Below are 27,303 nucleotides of genomic sequence, written 5' to 3'. Positions count from 1 at the left end.
GTTATCATAGGTAGTTTGACTTGGAATATTATCTCATAGAGTTCATTCAAATTGCATATCTTTACAATTTCAGTACTGGCTGACCTACTGTGAAAATCTGCCAAGGCATTTCCTTAGTATTTAATTAATTCTTGTTCTACTTTATGTTAGGTTAGCAGCTTTATGAACCAATGAGTTTCTTCCTTAGAGTTCTTGGACTCAGTTCAATGGTATGATCTTAAAGTTATCAGAAACTTGTACTTCTCAGAGTTCTTTACATGAATCTCCTTGAAGACGTAACCCTTTAGGCTTATGGTTGCTCAGGAAAGTACAAGAGTAAATAATTAACCAAATATGAATGATAAAACTTAAAATGGCCATGATTAAATATTTGATGAGAGTTCATTACAGTGATGATGCAGTTGACAGGAAAATTTAATGATTTCTGTTGCATATAACATTTGAATATAATAACTAGGATGATGACTGATTGCTTTATACCAGAACTATCAGATTGCTATGAATTTCATACAGTTTCTGAAACACATCAATACAAAAGAAACTAAAAGTTTAGCATTACTTATTTGGCAATACTTTTCATATAATTTAATATGTCAAATAAGCCCAGTTAGTTTAATATCTGTCTTTTTATATGAGGAAAAACATTTTTTTTAATGCTTCTCCTTATATAGGAGACGTTTCAAGGGCTTGCCCGGAAAATCAAAGATGAGGTCAAGAAAAATACTAAGAATCTAATTTTGGGAAATGTGTCAAAAATATCAAATGTTTAAAATACGTGATTAAAATAGTGTCACAGGTCACTGTGAACAGTAGTCATTCATTTAACAAAAGTGAAAATTACAAGACTTCAAAGGTAAATACAGAAAGTTACATAGTTGTAGAGAGAACCCTTAGCTCTAAATTTTAATAGAGAAGATTTTGTTTTCTTAAGTGGTCAGACACCTAATAAAAGCAACATGGACCGCAGGAAATTACTTTGGTAAAACACAGAATCTTTGTTTCCTGGATCAATTACCTAAATGGTAAAGAAAAACTTTTCACAATTTCCTATTAAAAGTAGACCAGTAGTCCAAGAAATTCTTACTGTTTTAATATAGGGGACCAAATTCTAGTTTTGTATTAGTATACTTTTGATATTAATGCTCAGTTTTTAGAAAAACTTGTAAATAATTCCCTTCTAATCTTAGCTGGCTTTGTCACACATAAAATTCTTTTTCCAAGATTCATCCTTTGCAAACCTACAACTTTCTTCTGCATTTAGATTTTGTTTTATACTTTTCCTGTTTTCATCTTGGGACGACCATTCATTCTACTTTCAAACAAAAATTACGTTTTCCCTTAATGAAGCAAAACATCCTCATACTTTATAGCTTTTGCTTACCAAAATCATTTATTATTCTTTTATACTTTATATAAAATTATTTCTCTTATTTCTAGTAATTTTAGTAATTTATGTATTAATTAGAATTCTGAACTCTTAATGATCTTAATTTCCAAAGGACACTAGGAAGCAAGTAATTGTGAACTATTTGTCACGCCAGCCATCTGAAGATTTGCAAATCTATGAATCATAATATCTGGAAGCATGTACTTTCTCATAGCACAGTTTGTCAGTGTGGGGCAGAGCATGTTTACTAATGGCCCCAAGTATCTTTAGTCTCCGTAATAAGAAACTGTAGAAGCAGCAAAATGTTATCTATATTCTTTGGATTTTTGGCTAGGCCTATTGTTTGTGCACATTATTCTCAGCCTCAAGTTTCCATTCTTGATGATAAGAATGTTAAAACCTTCTGGTACAGGGAAGGCATCGTTCACATGGGACTTTTATCTTACCTCTATTTAACTCACTCGTTTTTAATAATTATTCTTGGATTGCTTAGCAAGATGGGACATCAAACAGCTAGTCATCATCTTAAATTACTTTTCTTGCTGATGAATTTTGTAATGTAGAGATAACATAAGTTTGTTTTACCAGTAAACCTAGGTAGGAAAAGTCATGTATCTGTGTTAATTTTAATGTTAACAACTGTGAAGATATGTCTGTTTTAATCAAACCAATAATATTCTTATTTGCCAAAGATTACCCAAGTTATGTGAACTTCAAAAATCATTTGGGTCATTTCCTATTTTTCTGAGCAAATACTTCATTTATATAAGTGCTTATTTTTCTTCAAGTCAATTAAATAGCATTCTTATACAATTTGACGATATAAGAAAGTAGAAAATATCACACATATGTAAATATACATCATAGATGCAGACATACATAAACATATAAACAGAAACAGATCTTACACCTTTCATTTAAAACTTTTAGCCATGTTCCACATACAATAATACAACAATCATGAATGATTATTAAAGAATACCTGGATCCAAATTGTTTTTCTGGCCAGCGGAGTAATATTTCCTGCCCAGATAGCTACAGCTTTTGGATGATATTTGTGAAAAAGACTTTAAGATGTTTTTACTTGCCTTCTGTAAAGAACCTTTTAAAGAGGACATCTTTGATTTATCTTTTAAATGCCTCTGCTTGCCAGTTAAAGAATGCATCCCATTGCTTTTGTGACATTGGGATCCTTTCTTTTCTGGTACACCTCACAAGTGAGCAATTTAATCTAGGTTATAACTTCCCTATTGCGGTCACTGTAATTCTAAGTTGTCCTCAGTAAGATTAAGGACTTGTTTGTTTGTTTGTTTGTTTTTTCCAAAAATACACAGGTTCTGGGCCTGTAATTCTTTATAAAGTTAGCCAGTGTCCCAGAAGGTGGAGTCCCAGACTCTTTAGATTTAGGGGAAACTACTTTGAAAAGGTACCTACCTGAGTCCAACAACTGGATCCAATCCAGTCCAATCCTGAACCCCATCTAGTAAAAAATGCTCAAATAAAGTCAGCAAGCTCAAAACTCAAATTCATGCTGCTCTAATCAGAGGGATCAATGTGCACAATGGGCTCTGGTTCTTTGCATGGACACTTGGTGCTCCTGGAGGTATACTTCAGATCTCACTTTTGATGCCAAACTGCTGAAAGAAAAACATTAGACAGATTAATTAGAGCAAAGTTTATTTGAGCAAAGAAATAACTCATGAATTGGGCAGCACTCTGAACCTTAAACGGTTCAGAGAGCTTCATCCAGCAATGTGGGCATACAGTATTTATAAATAGAAAAAGGAAATTATATACAGAAATAGCTTTTTTGCTTACACCTTGTATCTGCCTTATTTGGACATGTGTGAGGAGTTTGCACCCTGTAATTGGCTCAAAGCTCAGCTGCTATGATTGGCCAAGATTCATCTACTTGTTGCAAGAATGAATATATATGTATGTGTGTGTGTGTGTATATATATGTATATATGTGTGTGTGTATATATATACACACACATACATATACGTGTGTGTATATATACACATATGTATACTTATAATTTTTTTTTTTGAGATGGAGTCTTGCTCTGTTGCCCAGGCTGGAGTGCAGTGGCGCGATCTCGGCTCACTGCTGCAAGCTCTGCCTCCGAGGTTCAAGTGATTCTCCTGCCTCAGCCTCCTGAGTAGCTGGGACTACAGGCGCCCGCCACCATGCCCAGATAATTTTTGTATTTTTAGTGGGCATGGGGTTTCACCATATTGGCCAGGCTGGTCTGGAACTCCTGACCTCGTGATCTGCCCACCTTGGCCTCCCAAAGTGCTGGGATTACAGGAGTGAGCTGCTGGGCCTGGCCAAGAATATATTCTTAAGGTGGGTTGCAGTTGGTTTACATACTGTATCAGCTTACAGTTCACTATGTACTCAGGCAGCTTTAGGCCAAATTTAATTTAACAGTAGCATAACTTATTTAAAAAAGAAATTTATCAGGTGTAGTTTATCCTAAAAAGTATTTTAGATGCATTTGTTAATATTGGACTGAAGGTTTTTTAATAAAGAAGTTATTTTTAAAGGGAAGTGTAATAAAGAGGAAATATATAGGTTAAATCTTATAATGAACATTCAAACTTGTCCTGTTTTATGTATTGGAATCTTGTTGTCAATTAAAATAAGTTTGAAATCATTGCTTGGAACTTTCTTTTAAGGATTTTGTCTCAATGACATTTTGCCTGCGTTCTGAAAACATGAAAATGTGAGTGTAACATTAAAAAAATAAAAATGCAGTGAGATGGGGGTAACTTGACATACTTTTTCTGTGATGAGTTTTGCAGAAATTAAAAAAAAAGCCCTTACATATATTCTCTCTTGCTGTTGCTCTTTCTCGCTCTCTTTGGTTCAGTAATGCCACTTATAAGAATCTATTCTAAGGAATTTTCAGAGGAGTGCAAAATGATTTAGGTACAAGTTACTGTTATTTGAAAGTATGAAAAATAGCAAATATCTAACAATAGGCTATTAATGAAATGACTATATCATGATGAAATAAGTGTTCACAAATAAAATTATTTTCTTAAAAAATTTAAAGATGTGGGAAATATTCATTATTTAATGCTTTGTGGAAAAGGCAGAATACAGTTTTGTGTATGTATCTTTAAACGAAAAAGATCGAAGGGCAATACATCAAAACATTTATTTCTGATAAACCGTGGATGCTTTTAAGTTTCTTTTCGCTTTTCTGAATCTCATTAACCATATATAATTATATAACCTTTATAATTAAAAATAAACCAAATAAATTTAGTGTTTTAGATGTTATTTTCTAATTTTTACCTCAAAATTCCTTTTAATAAAAAACTCAATATCCTCATCCTTTTAATATATGCAACTATGAATATGAGTATGTAATACTTTTATATAAAAATGGCTTATTTAATGTAAAATATTTGCAGTCAAACCCTTATTATAACAATCAGTTTTGACTAAAAAGCGGAGTCAAAGGAAAAGGCTTTGTTGACTTCTAAAACTCTACTTCCTCATGAACAGATTGGAGACTCTCATTTCAAACAATTTTCATTTGACTTACAACAACATAAATCAGCAGTTTATAGTAACTGTCTTATCTTATTTAACCTTTAGCAAAGACTTTAAAATGTGAAACCTAAAGGAAAGAAATTTATATGTAAATATTATCTCATGGATTCTTGTAGATAATTTTTCTATCCTATTTATTTCTACACATGGAATCCTATTAAGAGCAACTTTTCCTTCATTGGGAGGTGTCTAAGAAAGAGGACATGTAAGGAGGTTTGGATGTTGGTTATTTTTGCCACTGTTATGAATAAACTCTTATACTTAGGAAAGCAGAATATTTATTATGCCATTAAAGGCTTTTTGTTCTGTGTTCATGAGGAATAGTCATCTGGTTTTCTCTTCTTTGTAAATGTCTTGTTTAGGCTTTGTTTTTAATGTTATTCTGTCCTTATTAAATGAGTTGAAAGTATTTCCTCATCTGTTTTTTGGAAGAGCTTTTGAGTTTGTAGGATTGATGTTTTTTCTTTAAATGTTTTAACAGAATTCATCAATGCAACTATCTAGGTTTGGAAGGGGTGTGTGTGTGTGTGTTTATGTATAAAGTTTTTTGGTAACAAATCAGTTTTGTTACAGCTAGTCAGATTTTTGTTTGCTTAGTCTGCTAGTTTGGATAGGTTGCATTTTTCAAGGAATCTGTCCATTTCACCTATGTTGTTGAATTTTGGGTATAATGTTTTTCATAATACTCCTATCTTTTTAATATCTGTGGGATCTGTAATGATGCCCCCTATTTCATTCCTGATATGAGTAATTCTTATTCTCTTTTTGCCTATCAGTATAGCTAGGGTCTTATTAATTTTGTTGATCTTTTCAAAGAACCAATTTTGACTCTTTCCTTTATTGTTTGTTTTCTGTTTCATTGCTTCTTTCTACTACTTAGTTTATGTTTACTTTGTAGCTTCTTAAGATAGAACTGTAGATTATTTATTTTAGACATTTCTTCTTTTTAATGTAAGTATTTCAAACTGTAAATTTCCCCTCAAGCATTCATTTAGCTGCATTCTACAAATTTTTATATATTGCATTTTCATTGTTACTCAGTTTGAAATATTTTCTAATTTCCTTTTTGATTTCCTCTTTGGTCCATGTATTTAGAAGATGTTTAATTTCCAAATTTGTTTTTTCATATATCTTATTGTTACTGATTCCATTATAGTGAGAGAACATATTTATGATTTTAATCAAATTTATTAACACGTTTTGTGGATCAGCATATGTCCTATTTTGAGGAATGTGCTATCTGCACTTGAAAGTCATAAGTGTTCTACAGTTGTTAGGTATTGTTTTGTATAAATATCAATTAGATTAACGTAGTTGGTAGTGTTCAAGTTTATATCTTACTGATATTTTTGCCTAGTTTTCTGTCAATTACTAAGAAAAAGGCTTTTATATCTCCAAGTGTGATTATGGAAGTGCTTGTTTTGCCCTTTAATTCTGTTAGATTCAGCATTGCGCATTATGAAATTCTGTTATTAGGCATAAACATGCAGTTGTTATGCCTTCTGATACATTGACCCTTTTGTCATTTTTAAATGTCCCTGTTTTATTTCTGGTAATACTCTTTGTCGTTAAGTCTACCTCATCTGATATTAATACAACCGCTCCAGCCTTTATAAGCCTACTGTTTGTGTAGCATATTTTTTGCCATCCATTTACTTTTGACCTATAAAACTGTAATCCTTGGGATATCATATAGTTGGGCCTCACTTTTTTTATTTGTTTTTATAGTCTCTGCATTTTAATTGGAGTGTTTAGTCCATTAAAATTGAATGTAATTATTGATTTGGTTGGATATAAGTTTACTATTTTACTATTTGTTTTCTGTTTGACCCTCTGCTTTTTGTTTCTGTTTTTCTTTCCTGCATTCTTTTTGCTTTATTGAACATTCCTTCAAATTCTCCTTCAAGTTATTTAGTAGGTTCTTAACTATGTTCTGTTTGTATTTTGTCTGTATGTGTAGTTACTCTAGGGATTACACCATGTATTCTTAACTTTTTGCCGACTCTTATAGCTAATATTGGACCATTTTATTTTCATCATATAAATGTTGCAACTAAAGTACCAAATCAGTCCATTTACTGCCCCGTTCATCCTTAATGTTATGATGTTGTATGTATTCATCTACATATTTTATAAACACTGTAAGACAGTGTTATAATTTTAGCATTAGATAGGCATGTCTATTTAAATTAAATTACTAGGAAAAAGTAATCTTTTATATTTACCCAGACATTTACCATTTCTGATGCTCTTTATTCCTTCCTCAAGAATTTACTTTTCAACTGCTATTTCCCTTCAGACTAAAGAATTTCTCTTGTACTTTCTGTATTGCAGGTTGACTGTTAACACATTCTTATAGCTTCAGTTATCTGAAATGCATTTTGCCTTCATTCTTAAATGGTACATTTTTGGATGTAGAATACTGGACTGACACCCATTTTCTTTCTGCATACTTAAATCATTGTTTTTTTTGTGTTTAGCATGTCATTTATTTCTCACTGCTTTCAAGATTTTTTCCTTTATGATTGTTTTCCCTCATATTTATTCCACTAGAAGTTCACTGAACTTCTTGAATGTTTTGAAACTTTTGTCTTGCACTAAATTTGGGAAATTTGTAGCCATTATTTATTCAAAGAGTTTTTGTTCCTAGTTTCTCTACTTGCCTTCTAATTACAATTATACATATATTAGCATATATTAGCCCTTTTAATATTTAGCCCTCTGTCCCTGAGACTCAGGTTTATTATTTTTTCAATCCTTTTAGTCTCTGTTGTTCAGACTGACTCATTTTTATTGATCTGACATCATTTTCACTAACTCTTCTGTCACCTTGATCCTGCTTGTAAGCCTATCCAGGTTAATTTTTTTTAAATCTTTAATTCTTTTTTTTTTTTTTTTTTTTTTTGAGACGCAGTCTTGCTGTGTTGCCTAGGCTAAAGTGTAGTGGCATGATCTTGACTCACTGCAACCTCCACCTCCTGGGTTCAAGCAATTCTCCTGCCTCAGCCTCCTGAGTAGCTGGGATTACAGGTGCCCCCAACCATGCCTGGCTAATTTTTGTATTTTTAGTAGAGACGGGGTTTCACCACGTTGGTCAGGCTGGTCTCAAACTCCTGACCTTGTGATCCACCCGCCTCGGCCTCCTGAAGTGCTGGGATTACAGGCATGAACCACCGTGCCTGGCCCCAGTTAATTTTATAATTTCAAATAATGTATTTTTCAGTTCTAGAACTTCTTATTGGTTCTTTTTTTGATATTTTCTTCTGTTTCTCTGATGAGATTTCCTGTCTTATTCATTTAAGTGTATTTCTATTTACATCTTTGAATACAATTTTAATTGCTCCTTTAAAGTTTTTGTCTGCTAATTCTAACATTTGAGTGACTTTGGGATTGGTCTCTATTGTCGTCTGAAAATGAGTCACATTTTTCTTTTTCCTTGTTTGTGAAGTAATTTTGTATGTATCCTAGTTATTGCTGTAATTACTACATTGTAGAGACTCTGGATTCTGTTTTATTCATCTGAAAAGCATTGATTTTTGTTTGTTTTAGCAGGCATTTAATGGTTAGGTTCAAACTGCAAACTCTCGTGGGCTGCCCTCAAATCTTTACTTATTTTGCCCTTAGCTGGTATTTTTGGAGTTTTCCCTGCACATATGTGGTTCCACAAGTCAGCTGTAGACTTGAACTGAATGTATGCACAGAATTTAGGACTCTTCCTTTCTGACTCTATCCTTTCCAGGATTCCTCCTTCACTTTCTCGTTGTTTGGTTACCTGGCACCTCATCCTCTGGTTCTTCAGACAGATAGACTAAGGAATTTTCATCAGAGCTTTAGTTGCTCTGCATGTTGTGGCTGGAGCCTGCCCACAGGCTGAAAGCTGCAGCAAACACGTAACTAACTCACTTAGTGTCATCTCTTTTTCTGTGTTGATTCCCCTCTAGGATCAACCTGGTTTTGATAATCTTCCAGTGCTTTCAGGTAGTTAATTTGTTGTACTTTTGTTTGTAGCTTGTAGTTGTTTCATGCAGGAGAATTCCTCTGATAAGAGGTTACTCAGCCATTATGGAAAGTAATGTGGCAAATGTGGTATGTTGAAGTACAAGCTTAATAGTTATCTTATTGTTTTAAAATATCCAGAAAAGGAAGAGAGTATGATGTATATAATACACACAGACACACACACACACACACGGAAAGAACTGTTTTAACTCCATAGTTCACTTAATAAAACATTGGAGCAGAACACATTTCCAATGTAAGTGTAGATAGTTTATTATATGTCAAAAGAAAATTCTTAAATTTGTAAAAAACATATGTATATGGAAATAAACCTGGGATTTATTGTGACTATTTTCAGGGATGTTATACTAGCAGTAATTACATTTTAAAACCTAATCAGATGACTGAAATCTTGGACTGATTTACAAGTTCTGTTGTGTATTTTATAGGTAATGTTTTTTTTTTTGCTTCTGATGTATGTTTTGATTTGATTCAGTTACCATAAGACAGAATAATTTCTGATTTTAAAAAAATTTGGGCTGGGCATGGTGGCTCATGCCTGTAATCCTGGCACTTTGGGAGGCCCAGGTTGTTGGATCACCTGAGGTCAGCTCGAGACCAGCCTGGCCAACATGGTGAAACCTCATCTCTACTAAAAATACAAAATTAGCCGGGTGTGGTGGCGCACACCTGTAGTCCCAGCTACTCGGGAGGCTGAAACAGGAGAATCGCTTGAATCCGGGAGGTGGAGACTGCAGTGAGCTGAGATCGTTGTCACTGCACTTCAGTGTGGGCGAGACAGAGGGAGACTGTCTCAAAAAAATAATAATAATAAAATAATTTGATGGATACTCCTAATAAGATTGTCGCTTTCTAGGAAATGTTCTTTTCATGATTCCTCTTGTACTCCATAGGTTCTTTGTGAAGCAGGAGGCAGAATCTGTGTTTTGATTTTACTTTCCCCTCTGTGCCAGTAGTTTTCCTCCCTGCTGTATCTCCTTTATATTTCTTTCTCTTAACCTTTTTTTATTGCCTCTAGTTTTTAATTTTTTATGTGTAGTAGGAAAGAAAGATTAGGAATATTGATTACATTGATTTTTTTTTTATTACTACACATTTTTTACTTCCCTAGCCCTTTTCTTTGCTGTTGTAGAATATTTTTAATGTTTTACTCAATGAGTTGGGAATTTGAAGAAGTAAAAGCAAGGACTCCGTATACTCTCATTCTACTGTGGAGGTCCTGCTTGTTGAATTTTTAGGTATTTCAAGATGTTCCAGTCAACTGACAAGGGCTTCTCACAGTGTCAGCACTGTAATCATGATGAGACTAATGCAACTAACAATAGTTCTGGTATGTGAATAACCACTTTTGCATGTTAACTTCACCAGAAAATTCTCTGGAGTATAGCAGTATCCTGTATTCTTAGTTAGAAATTTGGCAAACCGCTTGGATGCTTTCAAAGGAGATTTTGAGTTAATTATGCTAATCAAAGAAGAAGAATATGTTTTAATCAGATGTGAAATTCTATAATATTAGTATATATCTTCATTTCTTAATTCTTCTAAAAAAGGAAAAGTAAAGCTTAAGTTTGCTTTCTCAGAACCTTCTAAATAATATGAAGGTTAATTAAACTTGAGGTTTTAGTGTATTTCTTACTGTAAAGCTATTGTGGAACTTGTAAAATACCAGTCACTAATGTAGACCACATTTCCTTTTGTGTAGGTTATCAGTGGAGATTTATTTCATTTTTACTTTTTTATATTAAATTCCTTAGTTCTTTTGTTGTCATAAAATATAAATAAATATTTTTGAAGATGTATATCTAGTTTGTAATGTGTTTGTTTGGATAATCTGGTTGTACTAAATCTTTAGAGTGATCCACTATATGGGTTCTTCTCTATATGATAACAATTAATTCTGTCCAGTTGGTTGATCATAAAGAAGGTAGAATTTTCTACCCTTTTACCTTAGTTTACTTTTAAACAAATGGTGAGATGGTTATTGTTATGAGACTAGTTAGGCTGCTTCTTGTAATAATTGTTAATTTTTACATATAATGATGACACGTAAAGATACTCTCTGGCTTATACTTGGAAAAACTTTGTTACTTGTGATTCTGAATAACACCCTACTTTTAAAAGTTTTTTTAATGTATAGAATACCCTATTATCCAGTGTATAGGTTCCAAAGTTAAAATATTCAGTTATATTATATATTAGTAAATATATTATATATTAATGTATAATACTATTAACATATTATAAAAGTTAAAATATTCAGTTATATCAACAGAGATTAAGGAACAGAATACAATTCACTGAAGTCATTGTTTTCATTCATTGCTTTAAAAATATTTTCTTCATTTTAAAGATGTCTAGATCTATTTGAATATTCATGTTTTCCACTATCAATGATGCTTGTTTGTGTATTTCTTAAGTCATCTAGGGTTGCCATCTTAAAGAAGAGTAGCTTTATTTCCAAAGTGTTTTTCTAGTGTAATTAATGCAAACAGACTCATTATCTAGATGCAAGGACTTTAAAGAAATCTGAAAAACAAAAAACAATGAACTTACCCAGGGCTAGAGTCCATGTTAGGCTTGTAACTAAGCTCAGTTTCATTTGCTGGCCTTTTGATTTAATCCATACCGATTAATATTTTCTGTATGGACAAGTTTGGTCCATTAACCTAAAGATAATTTATGAATAAACTCTGATGTTCTCCCACATTGTAAATCTGGTATTTTCTTCATTGTAATAAAAAATATCATGCTGTAGTAACTAATTCTTGCCCCATACCCTTTTTCTTCCCTTTAGAAAAATTGGAAGCTCAACCACCCACCCCAGGACAGCTGAGATATGGTAATGGTTCTATACTTGTTAAATATATGTTCATCTATCTTTTGGCCTTGAAATAACTGTATCATTCATTGACAGCACAGAAGAGTCAGTAAATTAAATCTTTCCAGATAGAATGGATTATCCTGTTCATTATACAAAGCATGAAGTTTATAAACTTGGCTAAGGATGTAACACAATATTGTAAAATGTCTAATATTGTTAAAAATATCTAATATTATTAAAATATTGTTGCCATTTAGAAATAGAATTATTTTTATGATAAAAGTTTTCTTAATTTCCAGGAAAAATGATGTATTTACTTTAGTTTGAATTTAAGTTGGGTAAATGCAGAACTAGAATTTGTAGACCCAAGGCTAGATAGAACTGTTCTCTGGTGGAGAAAATGCTTCTGGCTGGCTGTTTGTAAGAATGAAAAAAGTAAAGTTTATTTAAAACTGCCTGAAGAAGGACCTTATTACAATGCTACTAGTGTTCTTTCTTTTCTCTATTGTGATAGGAATAAATATTCAAGAATAAATAAATGTTCAAGAATATACCAAAATAATGTAAAACAAGTTTGGATGTTATTATAAAGATGGAAGAAGTGAATTATTTAACAGTATAGTGAATTAGAGTAGGTTGTAAATTAAAGCTAAATATGAAACGTGATTTGCTAACAGCTGCCAATTTATAGAATAGTGTTTCTGAGAGTAAATTTGAAGAAGCCACAAATTGGTAGGAGATCATTCCATACTAGAGAGCAAATTTATATAATTTTTTAAAAAGCCTAATGGCCAGTTATTTTTTCTCTGACAGGTAGAATGTAATTTATATTAGAAATTAGTAACTTTCCTCAAATACCAAAACAATTTAAGAATTCTTTAAGACTTCTCTTCCCGGTTAATTTGTTATGGTTCTCCCACCTTAGATTCATACAATCTATAGTTTCTAATACTATATACTATTATCATTTTTTTGTAGGTGATATTGAAATTTACTGTTTATATGGCTGTGTTATCATACCTAAACCCCTTTAGGGCTGGGAACCAAGTCTTATTTATCTTTGTATCTCAGGTGCCCAGTGGAGTGCCCTGTACATGTTTATTGAACTTTTTGAAAAACTTTATTTTTTCCTTTTAGTTAAAATAAAATTTAATTTTTAGGACATAGTTATATAGGTATAAACACTAAAAACATATATCTTATAGTTCAAAGTGATTATTATAACAGAGTGCCTTGGTTTTACTGACCAAGTAAAAATTGATAAGATAGCAATTACTGTAATCTTAATTTAATGGCCTTATCACCTAATTTTAAGATATTTGTAACTGGCCAATTTTAGAGATGCTGTTAAGTGAATCCCAAAATGCTAATTAATCCTAACCAGTTTCATCATTATTTTTCTGTACTTAAGTAGCTTTCTCTTCACTGTAAATGTTTTATTTAGTGATTTTTTAGAATTTCATTATACTCTTTTAACCTGTTAAATTTGTAATCTGTATTGGTTCTGGAAGCCGCTTTTCATAAAATTTTGAGTGTTCAGTAAATAACCAGATTTAGGCAATAAGTTAAAAAACTAAGGCTAGACTCTTTAATTGAAAAAAAAAAATCCCATTTTGTTAATGTTCCACTTGATTTTTACCACTTTTAGTAACTTAAGTAATATTCTTTGTAATTAAAAATGTCCTTGATCTTGGACATTCTTACTTAAAAACAAGAAGAAATTTTAAATGACCTATTTTATACCTATTATGTACTGGTTTATATAATATTGTATAGCTATAATAATATTGAATATAATAGTATTCTTATACTGTATATAGTATTGTCCCGTGGTCTTGGTCATTTATAGAGGTTGAGGGTACAAGTGCTTTTTTTTGAGTGCTTATTAGCCTTCCCTGCTAGGTACAGAGCTCTATATAGTAATATCAAATTTTTATAACTTCTGGATTATATTTCAATTATACTTTCTGTGGCAATAACTGCATTAAAAGAAAAAAAGACTCTAAAAATTAGTAAACACATATAACCAGTTGGTTTAAGGGATTTTTTTTTGGATGTAGTATAAAACTCAGCATTTTAATGTTTGTTGAAAAAAGGTCTCAGTTGAACAGATATTCAGTATACCTTGGCAATTTTATAGCTTAATTAGAATAAAGTCTTTTACCTATTCCCAGCTTTTAATCTGTTTCACAGTCTGCCTTCAATTCTCTCAATCTGGAATTCTCTTCCTTTCCAGGTTAGTGGTCTTCAGCTTAATGAAATAATATTTTTTGAGCATCCACCATGCCCTTGATATTCTGCTGAAGATGTAAATATGAAAGAAATGAGAATAAATGTATAAGAATATGTAGGTATTAGTTCTTCCTACTTTTTTTTTTTTTTTTTTTTTTAGATGGAGTCTTGCTCTGTCGCCAGGCTGGAGTGCAGTGGCACAATCTCGACTCACTGCGACCTCTGCTGCCTGGGTTCAGGTGATTCTCCTGCCTCAGCCTCCCAAGTAGCTGGGACTACAGGCATGCGCCACCACACTCAGCTAATTTTTGTATTTTTAGTAGTGATGGGGTTTCACCATGTTGGCCAGGATGGTCTTGATCTCTTGACCTCATGATCCGCCTGCCTCGGCCTCCCAAAATGCTGGGATTACTGGCGTGACCTAGTTACACTTCCAATATCTCAGATCATTGAATTTATATACCCAATAGATGAAGTAAGGTGTGTTTTTGGTAGCAAGAGGTGAAGTTACAGTTTGATTTAAATCAAATATTGATTGTTTATAATTTGCAATGGCATTTAGGAATATTGATGAATTTTGAGGGGAGAAAAAGACTGCACATAGATGAGGTAATAAAGATGAGATAATCACCTTTTTCTAACATTTCTTTAAAAAAATTAGTGAGTAAAAGCACCCAAATAGCTTTTCTGACATTTGATTTAGAACATTTTCATTATTTCTAATACAGAAATCAATTTTATAGTATCAGACTTTAGTCATAAGAGAAAAAGAGATTGATGTCAGTAGCAATCAGGTAAAACGTGGTACTCATATATGTTTACTAATTTGTTCTCTTAATTGTATATATATATTTGTGTGTGTGTGTGTGTGTGTTACCAGCAAGAAAACACAAAAGCCTAACACAGTTATTTTTACATGTTTTATATTTTTTCTGGTTTGTTTTGTTTTTTCCCAATATAGTTTCTACTTGTAGCAGTAGCAGCGTCTATTGGCTCTGGAAAATGAGAATCAAATTCTAGAGATTATCAAGTCTGTTTAGGATACTGTGATCATATCATCTGTTTTTGTTATTCTGAGTTAATAGAAATCTTAAAATATATTTTTCTGTTTTTGATGTTTTTCAGTATTCATCCACAATGCGATACCTTTCATAGGGTTTGGCTTTTTGGATAATGCAATTATGATTGTTGCTGTAAGTTCTTTCTCTCACTGCTTCTATTTTGAGTTCATAAATTAACGTGGTCTACATTTTCCTAATAATTTCTCTATTGTGGTTATAAAGTTTTAATATAATGAACAAGAATATTTTTTACTATATCTCATATTAGACTATAGCTCAATTTTAAGGCATTATATTTATTAATCATTAAGACTTTAGGTAAAGCATTTAGACAAATAGACTTGGTAGAGCATTTAGACAGAACATTTAAGGCCTATATTATCCTATTCTAATTTCAACATTCTTAATAAAGAAAAATAATATGTAAAATGTTCTGATGTTCTTTAGTGGTATTGGCAATTATCATCACATATATAGGTAACTATTTGATTTAGTTCCTTGTTCAATTTTCCAATGTGAAAATGTTTTAAAGCATGTTTTGATACATAGTCTAGCCTTCAGTCTAGCCATTGTTTAAAGTTTCAATTCCGTTAAGTGACTATATCTCCCTTTTGCCTTGTTCCATTGTAGTGTTAAAAAAAATTCCCCTTTGCTGTGGTATTTTAATGCAAGGGTGCTCCTTAAAAATGTTTAATCTCAGAGATGGCTGACTTACCTTCCTTACTACTATATAAGGCCTTTTGTTAATGGATATCAATATTGGGTTCATATTCTAAAGTCAGAAATAGATCCATGATTAAAATGCAAGTCTTCAAAAACTGCCCAGTGCTCTGTTTTCAAGAACATACCAAGTGTTAGCTACAGCTTATGAATTTGTCATAATGGGATTTTCATTACAATTAGATTTGATGTACATTAATTGTTTGAATAATCTAGCCAACTCAGATTTTAGTAGTTTCCAAGAAGGCAGTGTGGTTCTAAATAGTTGAGTAAGTCTCTCACATTCACAGATACATAAATTGGCCAATTTTATTCTTATATACGTATTATGAAAATGCCATAATCAGTCAAAAAACTATTCCTTTTCTTATTTTGTCCAAGTAAAATAGATTGATCACAGTCCAGTTAATATGTCAGTTATCAACTTCTAATACATATTTTTAGAATACCTTATGTGAAATCATTCTTTTCAGATATTAGCATTAGATTGAAGGTAATAGATCTTCAATACATTTAGTGGGAGGAGAAAAAAATATCATGTACTTTGAATACCAGTTTATGAATTCCCAGTTGGGGTCTTTATTTAAACTCGTTTGAGAAAATCAAAGTGCCTCACAACTAGAAACTTTTCTCATTTAGGACTTAGAGAGTTTGCTGTCAGCTTCACTGACTCTAACTTTTAAAAACATTTTGTAAATGATAGCTAAAGTGTAGGAGACTATGAAAAAGTAGAATGACCTTAGGATTGTTGAATGTGAGGCAAATACATATGAGAGATGCAGGTTTTCTTTTTGGTGTTTTGGAGATCACGTGTACTACAAATGGACATAAATAGAAGATTTAGTTTCAAAGTAGGAATTTTAAAAGTAATTTATGTTGTATAGATTATAACATTTATGTAAACATGGTTTATTCAAGAATGGTTTTGTTTGCTATGTAGTCTAGCCTTATGTCCAGATTGATGGGAATCAGCTACCAAACCAAACACCCACATTCTAGAGTCAAATTATTGTAGTAATTTGTAGTTCACTATTGGTGTTCCCCAGGTGTGTGCCTCATTATTAGTATAACTAAGAGTACACTATTTTTCCAGGCCTGAGTTGGCTGACTCCAAATTAGTAATACTTGTTATTCTGTTTATATTGAAATCCGGTTTCAGGGGCTTATCAACCATTTTGTTTATTTTTTCTTAATTTTTTTCCCCAGCACATCTAGAACACAGAAAATCAGTTTTTTATTTAAATAATACTGAAATAAATGTTTAAGCCACTGACTTCAGTACCTAGTTAAGAGTAGTAGGTATGGCAAAAATATTATCCTGTGATAGTTGCAAACTAATTCAGAGACAATAAAATTTTCCAGTGAGGCTTTGTAATATAGAATGCTGAGACTAAAACATATAAATAATGTAACTGTAGAATCTATGAAAGGTGAAATAAGTGATTATTATCTTAAGAATGTTTTTCATCTTTTAATTAAAAAATACTGATCAACCCCTCTCATTGTGGGATAGCTATAACTGTTTTAAAATAGTAAGTTGAGATAGTTGATTCTTCTTTTTTTTCACACCATAGACGTTTGATGTTTTCCTCCTTCCTGTTAGGTGTACTGTCCCACCCTAGTTGTACTCGTAAAAACAAATTCCTCTGTAAACTCTTGTAATAGAGTTTATCTTGGTTGGTATTCATATTAAGCCTTTTGTTTCATAGTTTAAAAAATATTTTTATGTTATTGGATTGCTTTTTATAACATACTTTAGGGTTAGTTTTGGGTTACTTTACTAGCAGTTTAATTGGATAGAATTTGTTAGAATTCTAGAGTAGATTCATTGTATTAAGGATAATGAACCAGGTATAACTTTAAGACAACCATTAGTATTCGGTTTATTTATAATTTCTACCTCACCTATTAACACAAAATTTGATGTTACTGTGGGACACAGTAAAGAAGTGGATAGTCCATTGCCCCCAAAGCACCTTTGACTTCATATGGGGCTTTTCCTGCTGTTAGAAGGATCTTAGCTGTATTACATTCAACCAAATGATTAAGCACTTAACTATTTTTTAAATATATGTATTGCAAAGAGATTCTTCTTTGGCCACTGCCAGCGATTCATTGCTGTTAAAGATGCCATATTTATTTATTAGACTGTTGTTATCAGGTGCCTCTCTTCTATATTGGTGCTCCAGTTTTTTTGCATTCAGATAGGATGATACACATCTTTATTCTTTTTCTCTGCCTATTTTTACCTTTTCTTTTCTTCCTCTTTATTTCTTCTTCGAAATCTGTTTCTTGGGGTATATTTACAACCTTGTAATTTGAACTTTGTGCATCAGGACAAAAGACTTTTGAACTTGAATGCATCATCAGGCTGTTGAGTCCATATTCAGCAAGAATGATGTCTTAAAGTGATGCAACCAAAAGCTCTAGGGGAAAGAAACTTGAGGAAAACTCTTTTCAGTTTTGTAAATAGTTGATGAGTAATGCATTATTTCTACATAAAATATAGGGCATTTTTCCCTCCACAAATATCACTGAGATTTGAAACATTTTTTAGAAATGTTCATGCATCAGTGTTCAAGAGAACTCTTGAAAATTAAGTCTTCTAATGGCAGCATTGCTCAGGGATTAGAATTGAATTAGCACAATAGATCCTAGGATTTCTTCTTTATTCTATTATAATAGTTTAATCGTCTTCACTTCAGTTCCTGCTCTCTAAAATGAAAGTAAAATGTGAGCCCCTCTTTTCTTCAAAGGAATGATGATATACATATAGAAAGTCTTAAACTCTGTCATTAAATTCAGTGGCGATACGATGGGGCTTTGTTTTGAGTGTAGATCTATCGTACTAAATGCCGTTGCTGCTTATAAATGATTGTACAGTTTCACTATTTAATGATTAAAGAGCTAAGTGTTATAAGGATAATTTTATAAACCCCAATTTCCCTAGAAACTGGTTTAGTCTCTTTTTAATCTTTTGATAGAGTAAATAACAGTAGTATAGATGTATAGTTCAGAATTTAAAATTAATGTGAGTTGGTCTTGTTTTCAAAGAGCTTTAAAGCATTTTTCTCTGTGGTAGAAAAATAGAAATTCTAGATTTTTAATGATGAACTATATTTCTACATGTGTTGCTAATTTTATTTTTATAAACCTAATTTGAATGAATGAAATGTTATGTTATTTCTGTATGAATGCATATATTTAATAATTTAATGAATTACTACATTATATGTGCATATATGATGTATGTAATTTTGCAGCACTAACATGTTGGTTTAACTATTGTATCTGTTTTTATTAATGCTTTGCTATTCTTTTATAGTCACTTCAGCTTTAATTTTTAAGATTAATTTTTTATCATATTTCAGGGAACCCATATTGAAATGTCTATTGGAATTATTTTGGGAATTTCAACTATGGCAGGTATTTAACAATAGTAAATGTTATTATTTCATTGTCTGTACATTTATAAAACATTTCAGTAGATTAAGTTTCGAAGAGGGTAATTTATTTGAATGAGTTTACTCATTGAGATATCTGTTTTCTTCATCGTATTCTTCTGATTCTTAGTTTTGTATATGTAGTACTTTTTCTGAAAATTTTAGGTACTTTATATTATTAGTTATTGGATAACAATACTCTGCTATATTGATTTCATTAAGACAAGATTTTCTGGCAATTCAGTGTTACCCCTAAACATTTCTACCCTTATTTATTTATTTACAGAGTCTCACTCTGCCACCCAGGCTGGAGTGCAGTGGTGCGATCTCAGCTCACTGCAACCTCCACCTCCCAGGTTCAAGTGATTCTCCTGCATCAGCCTCATGAGTAGCTGGGACTGCAGGCGCCCACCATCATGCCTGGCTAATTTTTGTATTTTTAGTAGAGACGAGGTTTCACCATGTTGGCCAGGATGGTCTTGAATGCCTGACCTTGTGATCCGCCCACGTCAGCCTCCCAAAGTGCTGGGATTACAGGTGTGAGCCACCGTGCCCAGCCTATTATTTATTTATTATTTATTTATTTTTGAGTTGGGTAGATTTTTTTTTTTTCTTGAGTTGGGTAGAAAAAAATCAAAGAAGGAAATACAGGATTAAACATCTGTCTTCTCTGTCCCATTTACCACTCTGTTTTTCATGGAGGTAAAATTTGGGAAGAGTTCTATGTTGTATTTATTGTAGAAAGCATTAGGTAAATGAGTTAATGAAAGAAATATTTTTTTTCTCCTTGACTTTCTTGAATTTCATAGCTGTAAATGCAGCTTTACCAATTCCTTTAAATATTATATGAAAGATACTACAAAATATTGTACAATTAATATTGAAACCAAATGGAAATTGGCTGCCATAACAGAAAAAAACCTACTACTTAATGGAGGTAGAATATTATAATTTCAAAATTGTGTTCTATTCAAAACCTTGAGAGTAAGAGCTGTCCAATGAGTTACTTTGAATATAGTTGCTTTAGTTTGAGAAATGTGAGAACTCTTCCAAGATCAGTGCTTTGTTGATTACAGAGTGACATAATTATTCTTCTTTTATGTAACAGTTCATTTGTTTATTTTTCAAATTTTTAGCTGCTGCTTTGGGAAATCTTGTGTCAGATCTAGCTGGACTTGGGTAGGTTCATTCACTTATTCATTTGTATATTCTGTACTTGCTGTCTTTCTGTTCCCCACTCTTCTTTAATTGAGAAGCATAACAAAGGGATATTTAATTTTTCTTTGTTTTCTAGAATTAAAATTTTGAATTTACTTCTTCTAAACTAATAGTACTAAATCTTTGGTATCCATCAAATATAGATGCCTGGGTGATATCCTAGTTATACATTATTAGTATCTCTGGAGAGGGAACCCTGGCGTTTGTGTTTAGTAATTTTCATGAGTGGTTCTGATGTATGCAAAAGTTTATTCTAAATCTACCATAATGTAAGCAAAATGGAATTTGTGTTTACGGAAGTATTTATATGTATTTTGTAGACATCTCTAAGGGTAAGGCAGGATTAAAAGCAAGAACCTCTCTCATTATTCCACTTCACCCTACTCCCACAAAACCCAAAGAGAAAGGATATGGCTCAAATTTAAGGATACTGATGACTATACATGTTTTTTAGAGGGGGGAGCTTTCAAAGGAAATAATGGCCAAAGCATATATGGGTTTGGCTATTTTTTGCTTTCTTTACTTTATGTGGCAGGAATAATGAAACAAACTAAGGACATCTATTTAGAAAAGGCCAACTTTCTCTCTCTCTTCACATTCTTGTTCCCAGTGGCAGATGGCCTGAGCTGCTTCCTGAGCTTGGGGAAGGCTGGGGGAGTATAAATTAGACTAAGTGGACATTATTATGATAAATATGTTCTCTCTTGCTGTGTCTTTGACTTTGTCTCTTCTTTCCTTGGCTCATTTGAGTGTTACAGTTTCAGATTTGAATTTTTTCTTAGAAGTTTACATAGCCCTGTAATCTAGGCAAAGCAGCTTTATAAGTGATCTAACCTTAACCTTCTATGTTAGACTTCTGCACCAGAGTCTGGGGCCAAAGCCACCGTTAAAAAAAAAAAAAAAAAAAGTTTCTTTGCTTTAGAGCCATGGCAAGAATTTTATATTCTTGGAATTCCTGGCATAAATGCATCATGATATCATCTCTTAAACATTCTATTCCCAGTTTCCAACATTAAAGTAAATAATGAGAATATTACAGTCATTGTATAGCTTTCGGATATATTTAATAGAACCAAATGATCTAAGAGATTTTAGAGCCATTTAGCTATATATTGTATCATAAAACAATTATTTTTGTTTAGAGATGAAGATTTTTCTTGAAGTCTTTGTATTTAAAAACTATTTCTCTTCTCTCTTTTTTTGGAGGCGTATCATTAAACAACAAATACCACATTTTATGCATTCTCAGATGCATTTTTACATATCTGATATCAGGATCCATCTTATTGTTGGTAGTATACACAGTTTAATTAGCAATGTTTTTCTTACAGTTCATAAAGTAAGAGTATATCCAATAAATGATGGCAACTTAGAATTGATAAAATACTTGAGATTGGCCTGAAAGTTTAGGGTTTTTGTTAGTTTACCAGTCTGAGGAATTGTATTTGTTAGTTTACCAGTCTTTGGAAACTTTTGCTGTCTGATAAGTTACTAATTTGTATCATATGTTAAAGTGCTTTGCTTTGAGCTTGGAATAATTGCAGAAATTCTAATTATCTGTACAAATTGTTATATACCTTGAATTGTTTTTAAAAATAATAATAGAGAATAATTGCTCTAAGTCAATTAATTTTCCTTTGTGTTAAATATGTTAATAAGAAAATATTTTTAAACAATATATTTATATACAATAAAAATTAAAAGTTGTAAAGAATGTTTATGCCATTTCTAGAGTACCAAGTGCAAATGTAAAATTATCTTACTTCTCCTTGTGGTAATTAGTTTACTATATGAGGACATTTGCATGTCTTTTTAAAAACTTACATTTTGTCCTCATTGTCTTTTGTTTTGTTTTGTTTTGTTTTGTTTGCTTTTGTAAAGGCTTTATTGAAACATAACTTATATATCATATTGTCTTGTTTCTTCAAAGACTTGCAGGCTATGTTGAAGCATTGGCTTCCAGGTTAGGTCTGTCAATTCCTGATCTCACACCAAAGCAAGTTGACATGTGGCAAACACGTCTTAGTACACATTTGGTAAGTAATTTACATGGTTTATGACAATGAATTAGGTAGCCAGAACAAGATACTGTATAGTTCAGGATCTTGAGAAATTTGAGACTAAAATGGGTTTGAATGGAGATTTTAACAAAAATTGTCCAGACCTTGGCAGTTTTCAGAAGAACAGTAATTTGTGTTATTATTAACTCCTTATTTTTTGTAGGTATACTGAATTTTTAAAAAATATTTGTGCAATTCACTTAGAATTAGGGAGTATCTCTTATAGGTTGGGGTCCAAAGAACATAAATGAATAATAAACTGTGGTTATCCTTGAGGAACTTGTTTAGGTGAAAACCAAACATGTAAACAAATTATAATTTAGTATGACATATGCAGTAATGAATTATGTACAAGATATAACAATGATACAGGTAAGGGAATTAACACTGTGGGCAGTAACTTCTTTTGGTGGGGAGATTTCTTGGTGATTATTAGATCTAAGCTGATTTTTGAATTATTGATGAGACATTTACTAGATGAATAAGAGGAATTCCAAGAATACTGGCCAGCAATTAGAAGAGGATGATAAAAAAGGGTATATTTAGGTAAATACATGAACCTATTTTAGGAATATAATATGTAGTAGCTATAGGTACAAGCAGCAGCAGAAGACAACATTGGAGAAGTCAGCGTGGATCAGACAGGAAAGGTATTGTATGTGAATGCTAAGGAGCTTCAGCCTCTTACCTAAGTGTTGGAGAGCCAGGGGAGTTTTAAATAAGAAGGAAACTGGATGGATCATGATGCCATCAATAAAATCAAGAAAAAAAGGAGGAAGAATAAGCTTGTAAGGGAAGATAATGAGTTCTATTTTGGACACATTGAATTTGAGATACTAGTAGGACATTCAAGTGGTGACACCTAGTAGGCATTTGGGTTAAAGTCAAGAGTTAGATAGGTCCGAGTTAGTGATAATGGGTATTGTCACTCATTCATTCAACAAATACTTATTGTTCACATATTATATGCCAAGTAGATATACAGGAGTTTTGAATACATTGGTTAACAAAATAAGATCTTATTTCTGATAGATCTTGCATTCAAGCAGTGGGGAGACAGACAATAAACAATCTGATAAATAAAAATATTTAGCATATTAGAAGTTTATATGTGTTACGAGAACAAGGGAAAACAGAGCGAAGTAGAAGAGGCTGGGAGTGCTAGGATAGAAGCAGACTGCAATATTCAATAGGAGAGTCACTGTAGGCCTCACTGAAAAGGTAGGTGATTGTTAAAACCATGGGAGAAGATGAACTTTCATAGGAGAGTGGTTCTCAAAATGTGGTGCCAGCATCAGCAGGATCAACATTAACTGGTAACTTCTTAGAAATGCAAACACACAGTCTTCATCTTAGACCTATCTATTATTGTGTAAAAAATTATTGCAGCTGGATGGGGTTGCTCATGCCTGTAATCCCTGCACTTTGGAAGGCTGAGGCAGGTGGATCACCTGAGGTCAGGAGTTCGAGACCAGTCTGACCAAGGTAGTGAAACCCTATCTCTACTGAAAATACAAAAATTAGCTGGGCGTGGTGGCCAGGTGTCTGTAATCCCAGCTTACTTGGGAGGCTGAAGCAGGAGAATTGCTTGAATTTGGGAGGCGGAGGTTGCAGTGAGCCGAGATCAAGCCATTGCACTCCAGCCTGGGCGACAGAGTGAGACTCCATCTCACCAAAAAAAAAAAAAAAAAAAACAAAAAAAACATACAAATTCAGCAGCTTAAAACAACATATATTTGTTATCTCTCATTTTCTGTGGGTCAGATCAGGAATAGCTTAAATGGGTCCTCTGGAAGACTGCAATCATGTCCAGCTAGGACTTGGTTCCTGTCTAGAAGCTCAACTGGTGATGAATCCACTTCCAGGCTCACCCAGGTCTTTGGCAAAATTAATTTTTTTGTGGCTGTGAGGGACCCAACCTCTGTTTTGCTGTTGCACTCTCATGTCCTAGAGGCCTCCCTCCATCTAGAGCAGGCTTGTGCAGCCTGCTTTTGGTAATCCAAAAGTTTACCAAAAATTGGTAAACTTTCTTAAAACATAATGAGATTTTTTTCTGTGATTTTTTTTTAAGCTATCGTTAGTGTTAGTGTATTTTATGTGTGGCCCAAGAAAATTCTTCTTTCAGTGTGGCCCAGGGAAGCCAAAAAATTGGACACCCCGATCTACGGGTCACCTGCAGTTCCTTGCCATGGGGCCCTCTCAGTAGACCCTCTCACAACATGGCAGCCTGCATCTTCAGAGCCAGCAAGGGAGAAAGAAAATGAGTCTGCTGGCAGGATGGCAAGATGGAGCCTTATGTAATGTAATGTAATCGCAGGAGTAACACCCCATCACCTTTCCTATTATTCAAAGCAAGTTAGAGCATCCTGCCCATGCTCAAGGGGAGGAGACTATGCAAAGACTTAAATATCAGAAGGAAGATATCATGAAGGCCACCTTAAAATCTGCCTGCTACAGATTCACAAAATGAAAAATTCTGGAGACAGAACCCAGCAATTTGTGTTTTAATTCTGCTGTACATTAAAATTTGAGAAATGTTGTTCCAGAGAAAATGTGCAAAATTAAAGAACCCTAGAAAATACCTAAGAGCTCATGGTCTTACGGGAGCTTTCAAGGAAGAAGTTTTAAGAAGCAGTGAATGATAATTAATTCAATTAATTCCTCTTGATATAAAGAAATCAAGTAAAATTTCTGAAAATTTTTTTTTGTTTTTTGTTTTTGGATTTGGTATGTAGTTGCTCATTGATAATCATTTCTGAGCAATTTCTATGGACTAATGGAAGAAGAAAAATCAAATGACAATGGATTGAAACACTAATGGGAGCTGAAGAAGAGTAAAATACAAAATTAATGTTAAATTAGATGGAATTTATTTTAATGAAGATATTAAATGTTTTGGAAGTAAACAATTTTTACCTGCAAAATATTCATATAGAGTATAAAAACATACACATAGGTAAAAATTAAATTCATCACTAATCACTTTAAATCACTTTAAATCTGCAATAATTACTACCCTTTAAAATATGAGTAGTAGAAGGATCACAAGTATAGTAGGGAAGTGTTTGGTTTTCAATCAAAATGTAGGAAGAGTGTGGAGAAACAAAATGAGGACCTATTTGCTTGTTGTAATTTTTACTTTATAAAGGTTGAAAAGTCTTTTAAGAAAGTGGAATGTTAATTTTGGGCTTTTCCTTTTAGTTTACATGTGTCCATATCTTACAATTTGTAAGTAAAGTGAGACTAGCCCCTGATACCAGCTGGAGTTTTGAGGGAATAAGGATTTTCTAACATTCTAGCAATTTGTCTTAAAAATTTTAGCATTAAAGTTGAGATCAGAAGTTTATTTTTCTGGGGCATAATAATTGTTTTCTTTCTATATTAAAAGTAGGTTCATTTTCTCTTCTCTATGACAAAAACATCTAAATTACTAAACTAGTGTTAATATATTGAGTGTGTGTGTGTCTGTGTGTGTATTGCGGTAAAACCCCTCACTGGTTTATGGCAACAGTGATTCTGTTCCTTAGTTGTTGACTCTGCTTGTTTTATGTTAGAATCAAATCTTCTACTCTGTAACATAACATTTTGATTCTATACAGCCTGAAGTATTTGAAGTTAGTGATCAGCCTTCTACTCATGACAAAAGCTAACTCTGAAATTTACCCGTGATAGAATAAATACAAATACACCTGCAGGTTCCAGTTGACATAGGTGTATTTTAAAACGGCACTTGTAATTTGGTTGTTTGAAATTCAAAAAATATTTTCTTATAAAACAGTATTACAGATGGGACTCAAGTTCTACGATTAGCCCCAATGTGGTTAACTGTGGGGCCTAGAGTATTGTAAGACATAATAATAATGTGTAAATAAATGTTTTCACAATGAAAAAATTTGCTTCAGGTCCTGGATCAGGGAGTAAGAAAAGTGTATCACTTTTTTCTTCCTCACCACCCTATTGACGTTATATCTCTTGAGATAATTGGGTCAGAAATCACTGACTGGTATTCCTAAACTGAAGGGTGAGGAAAGCCTTGGTTGCAACAGGAATTCTAACAGAATGGGTGGGAAGTGAAAGTGGGGCCAAATTACAAGTGAGGTTTTAAAATACACCTATGTCAACTGGAACCTGCATGTGTATTTGTATTTATTCTATCACGGATAAATTTCAGAGTTAGCTTTTGTCATGTTATCTTCTGTATATGGGAAAGTCAGGAGTCTGAAATAGGATATAATGATTTCTCTGTGAATATATTCAAATGAGTAAATATGTTAAAGTAAAAAAACAAGAAGCTAAGGATTAAATTTATCAGCATGTGGAATGAAGAAAGTTTCTGCTTGTTAAAACTCCGCATGAGTGATACCTTTTAAAGTTTTGGCATAATGAAAATAACAGTTTTGACTATTAATATCAAGTTTTGGTCATACTACTAATACCACTACCACCACCAAAACCCTCAAAATAACAAAGTTGAAAATTTTTACGCAAGCTATTGTCAAAATATTAATGTCTACTATTAAATTTGGTAGAAAAACTGTAGGATGTGGGCCTGGCGCAGTGGCTCACGCCTGTAATCCAAGCACTTTGGGAGGCCGAGAAGGGGGCGGATCACAAGGTCAGGAGATCGAGACTATCCTGGCTAACACGGTGAAACCCTGTCTCTATAGACTAAAAATACAAAAAACTAGACGGGCGTGGTGGCGGGCGCCTGTGGTCCCAGCTACTCGGGAGGCTGAGGCAGGAGAATGACATAAACCTGGGAGGCAGAGCTTG

At 32.8% G+C, this 27,303-nt stretch overlaps 1 protein-coding gene across 3 annotated transcripts in view; it reads left to right on the top strand.

The window, feature by feature from the left end:
- TMEM65 (transmembrane protein 65) overlaps positions 1-27,303 on the top strand; it is a 61,669-nt gene that overhangs the window by 30,302 nt on the left and 4,064 nt on the right. For 2 of the 3 annotated variants that reach the window (XM_001101526.5, XM_015145961.3), the window contains 5 exons: positions 11,770-11,814; positions 15,154-15,221; positions 19,181-19,235; positions 20,389-20,431; positions 22,401-22,506. In XM_001101526.5, coding sequence (XP_001101526.2) covers positions 11,770-11,814; positions 15,154-15,221; positions 19,181-19,235; positions 20,389-20,431; positions 22,401-22,506 — 317 coding nt within the window. Of the gene's footprint in view, positions 1-11,769; positions 11,815-15,153; positions 15,222-19,180; positions 19,236-20,388; positions 20,432-22,400; positions 22,507-23,919; positions 24,242-27,303 lie in introns of those variants that run through there. The other variant, XM_077944024.1, reaches the window with a different exon arrangement.

The sequence above is a fragment of the Macaca mulatta genome, chromosome 8 (genome assembly GCF_049350105.2).
Source record: "Macaca mulatta isolate MMU2019108-1 chromosome 8, T2T-MMU8v2.0, whole genome shotgun sequence".
NCBI classification, from domain to species: Eukaryota; Metazoa; Chordata; class Mammalia; order Primates; family Cercopithecidae; genus Macaca; species Macaca mulatta.
This window is presented reverse-complemented; position numbering and strand designations above follow the sequence as displayed.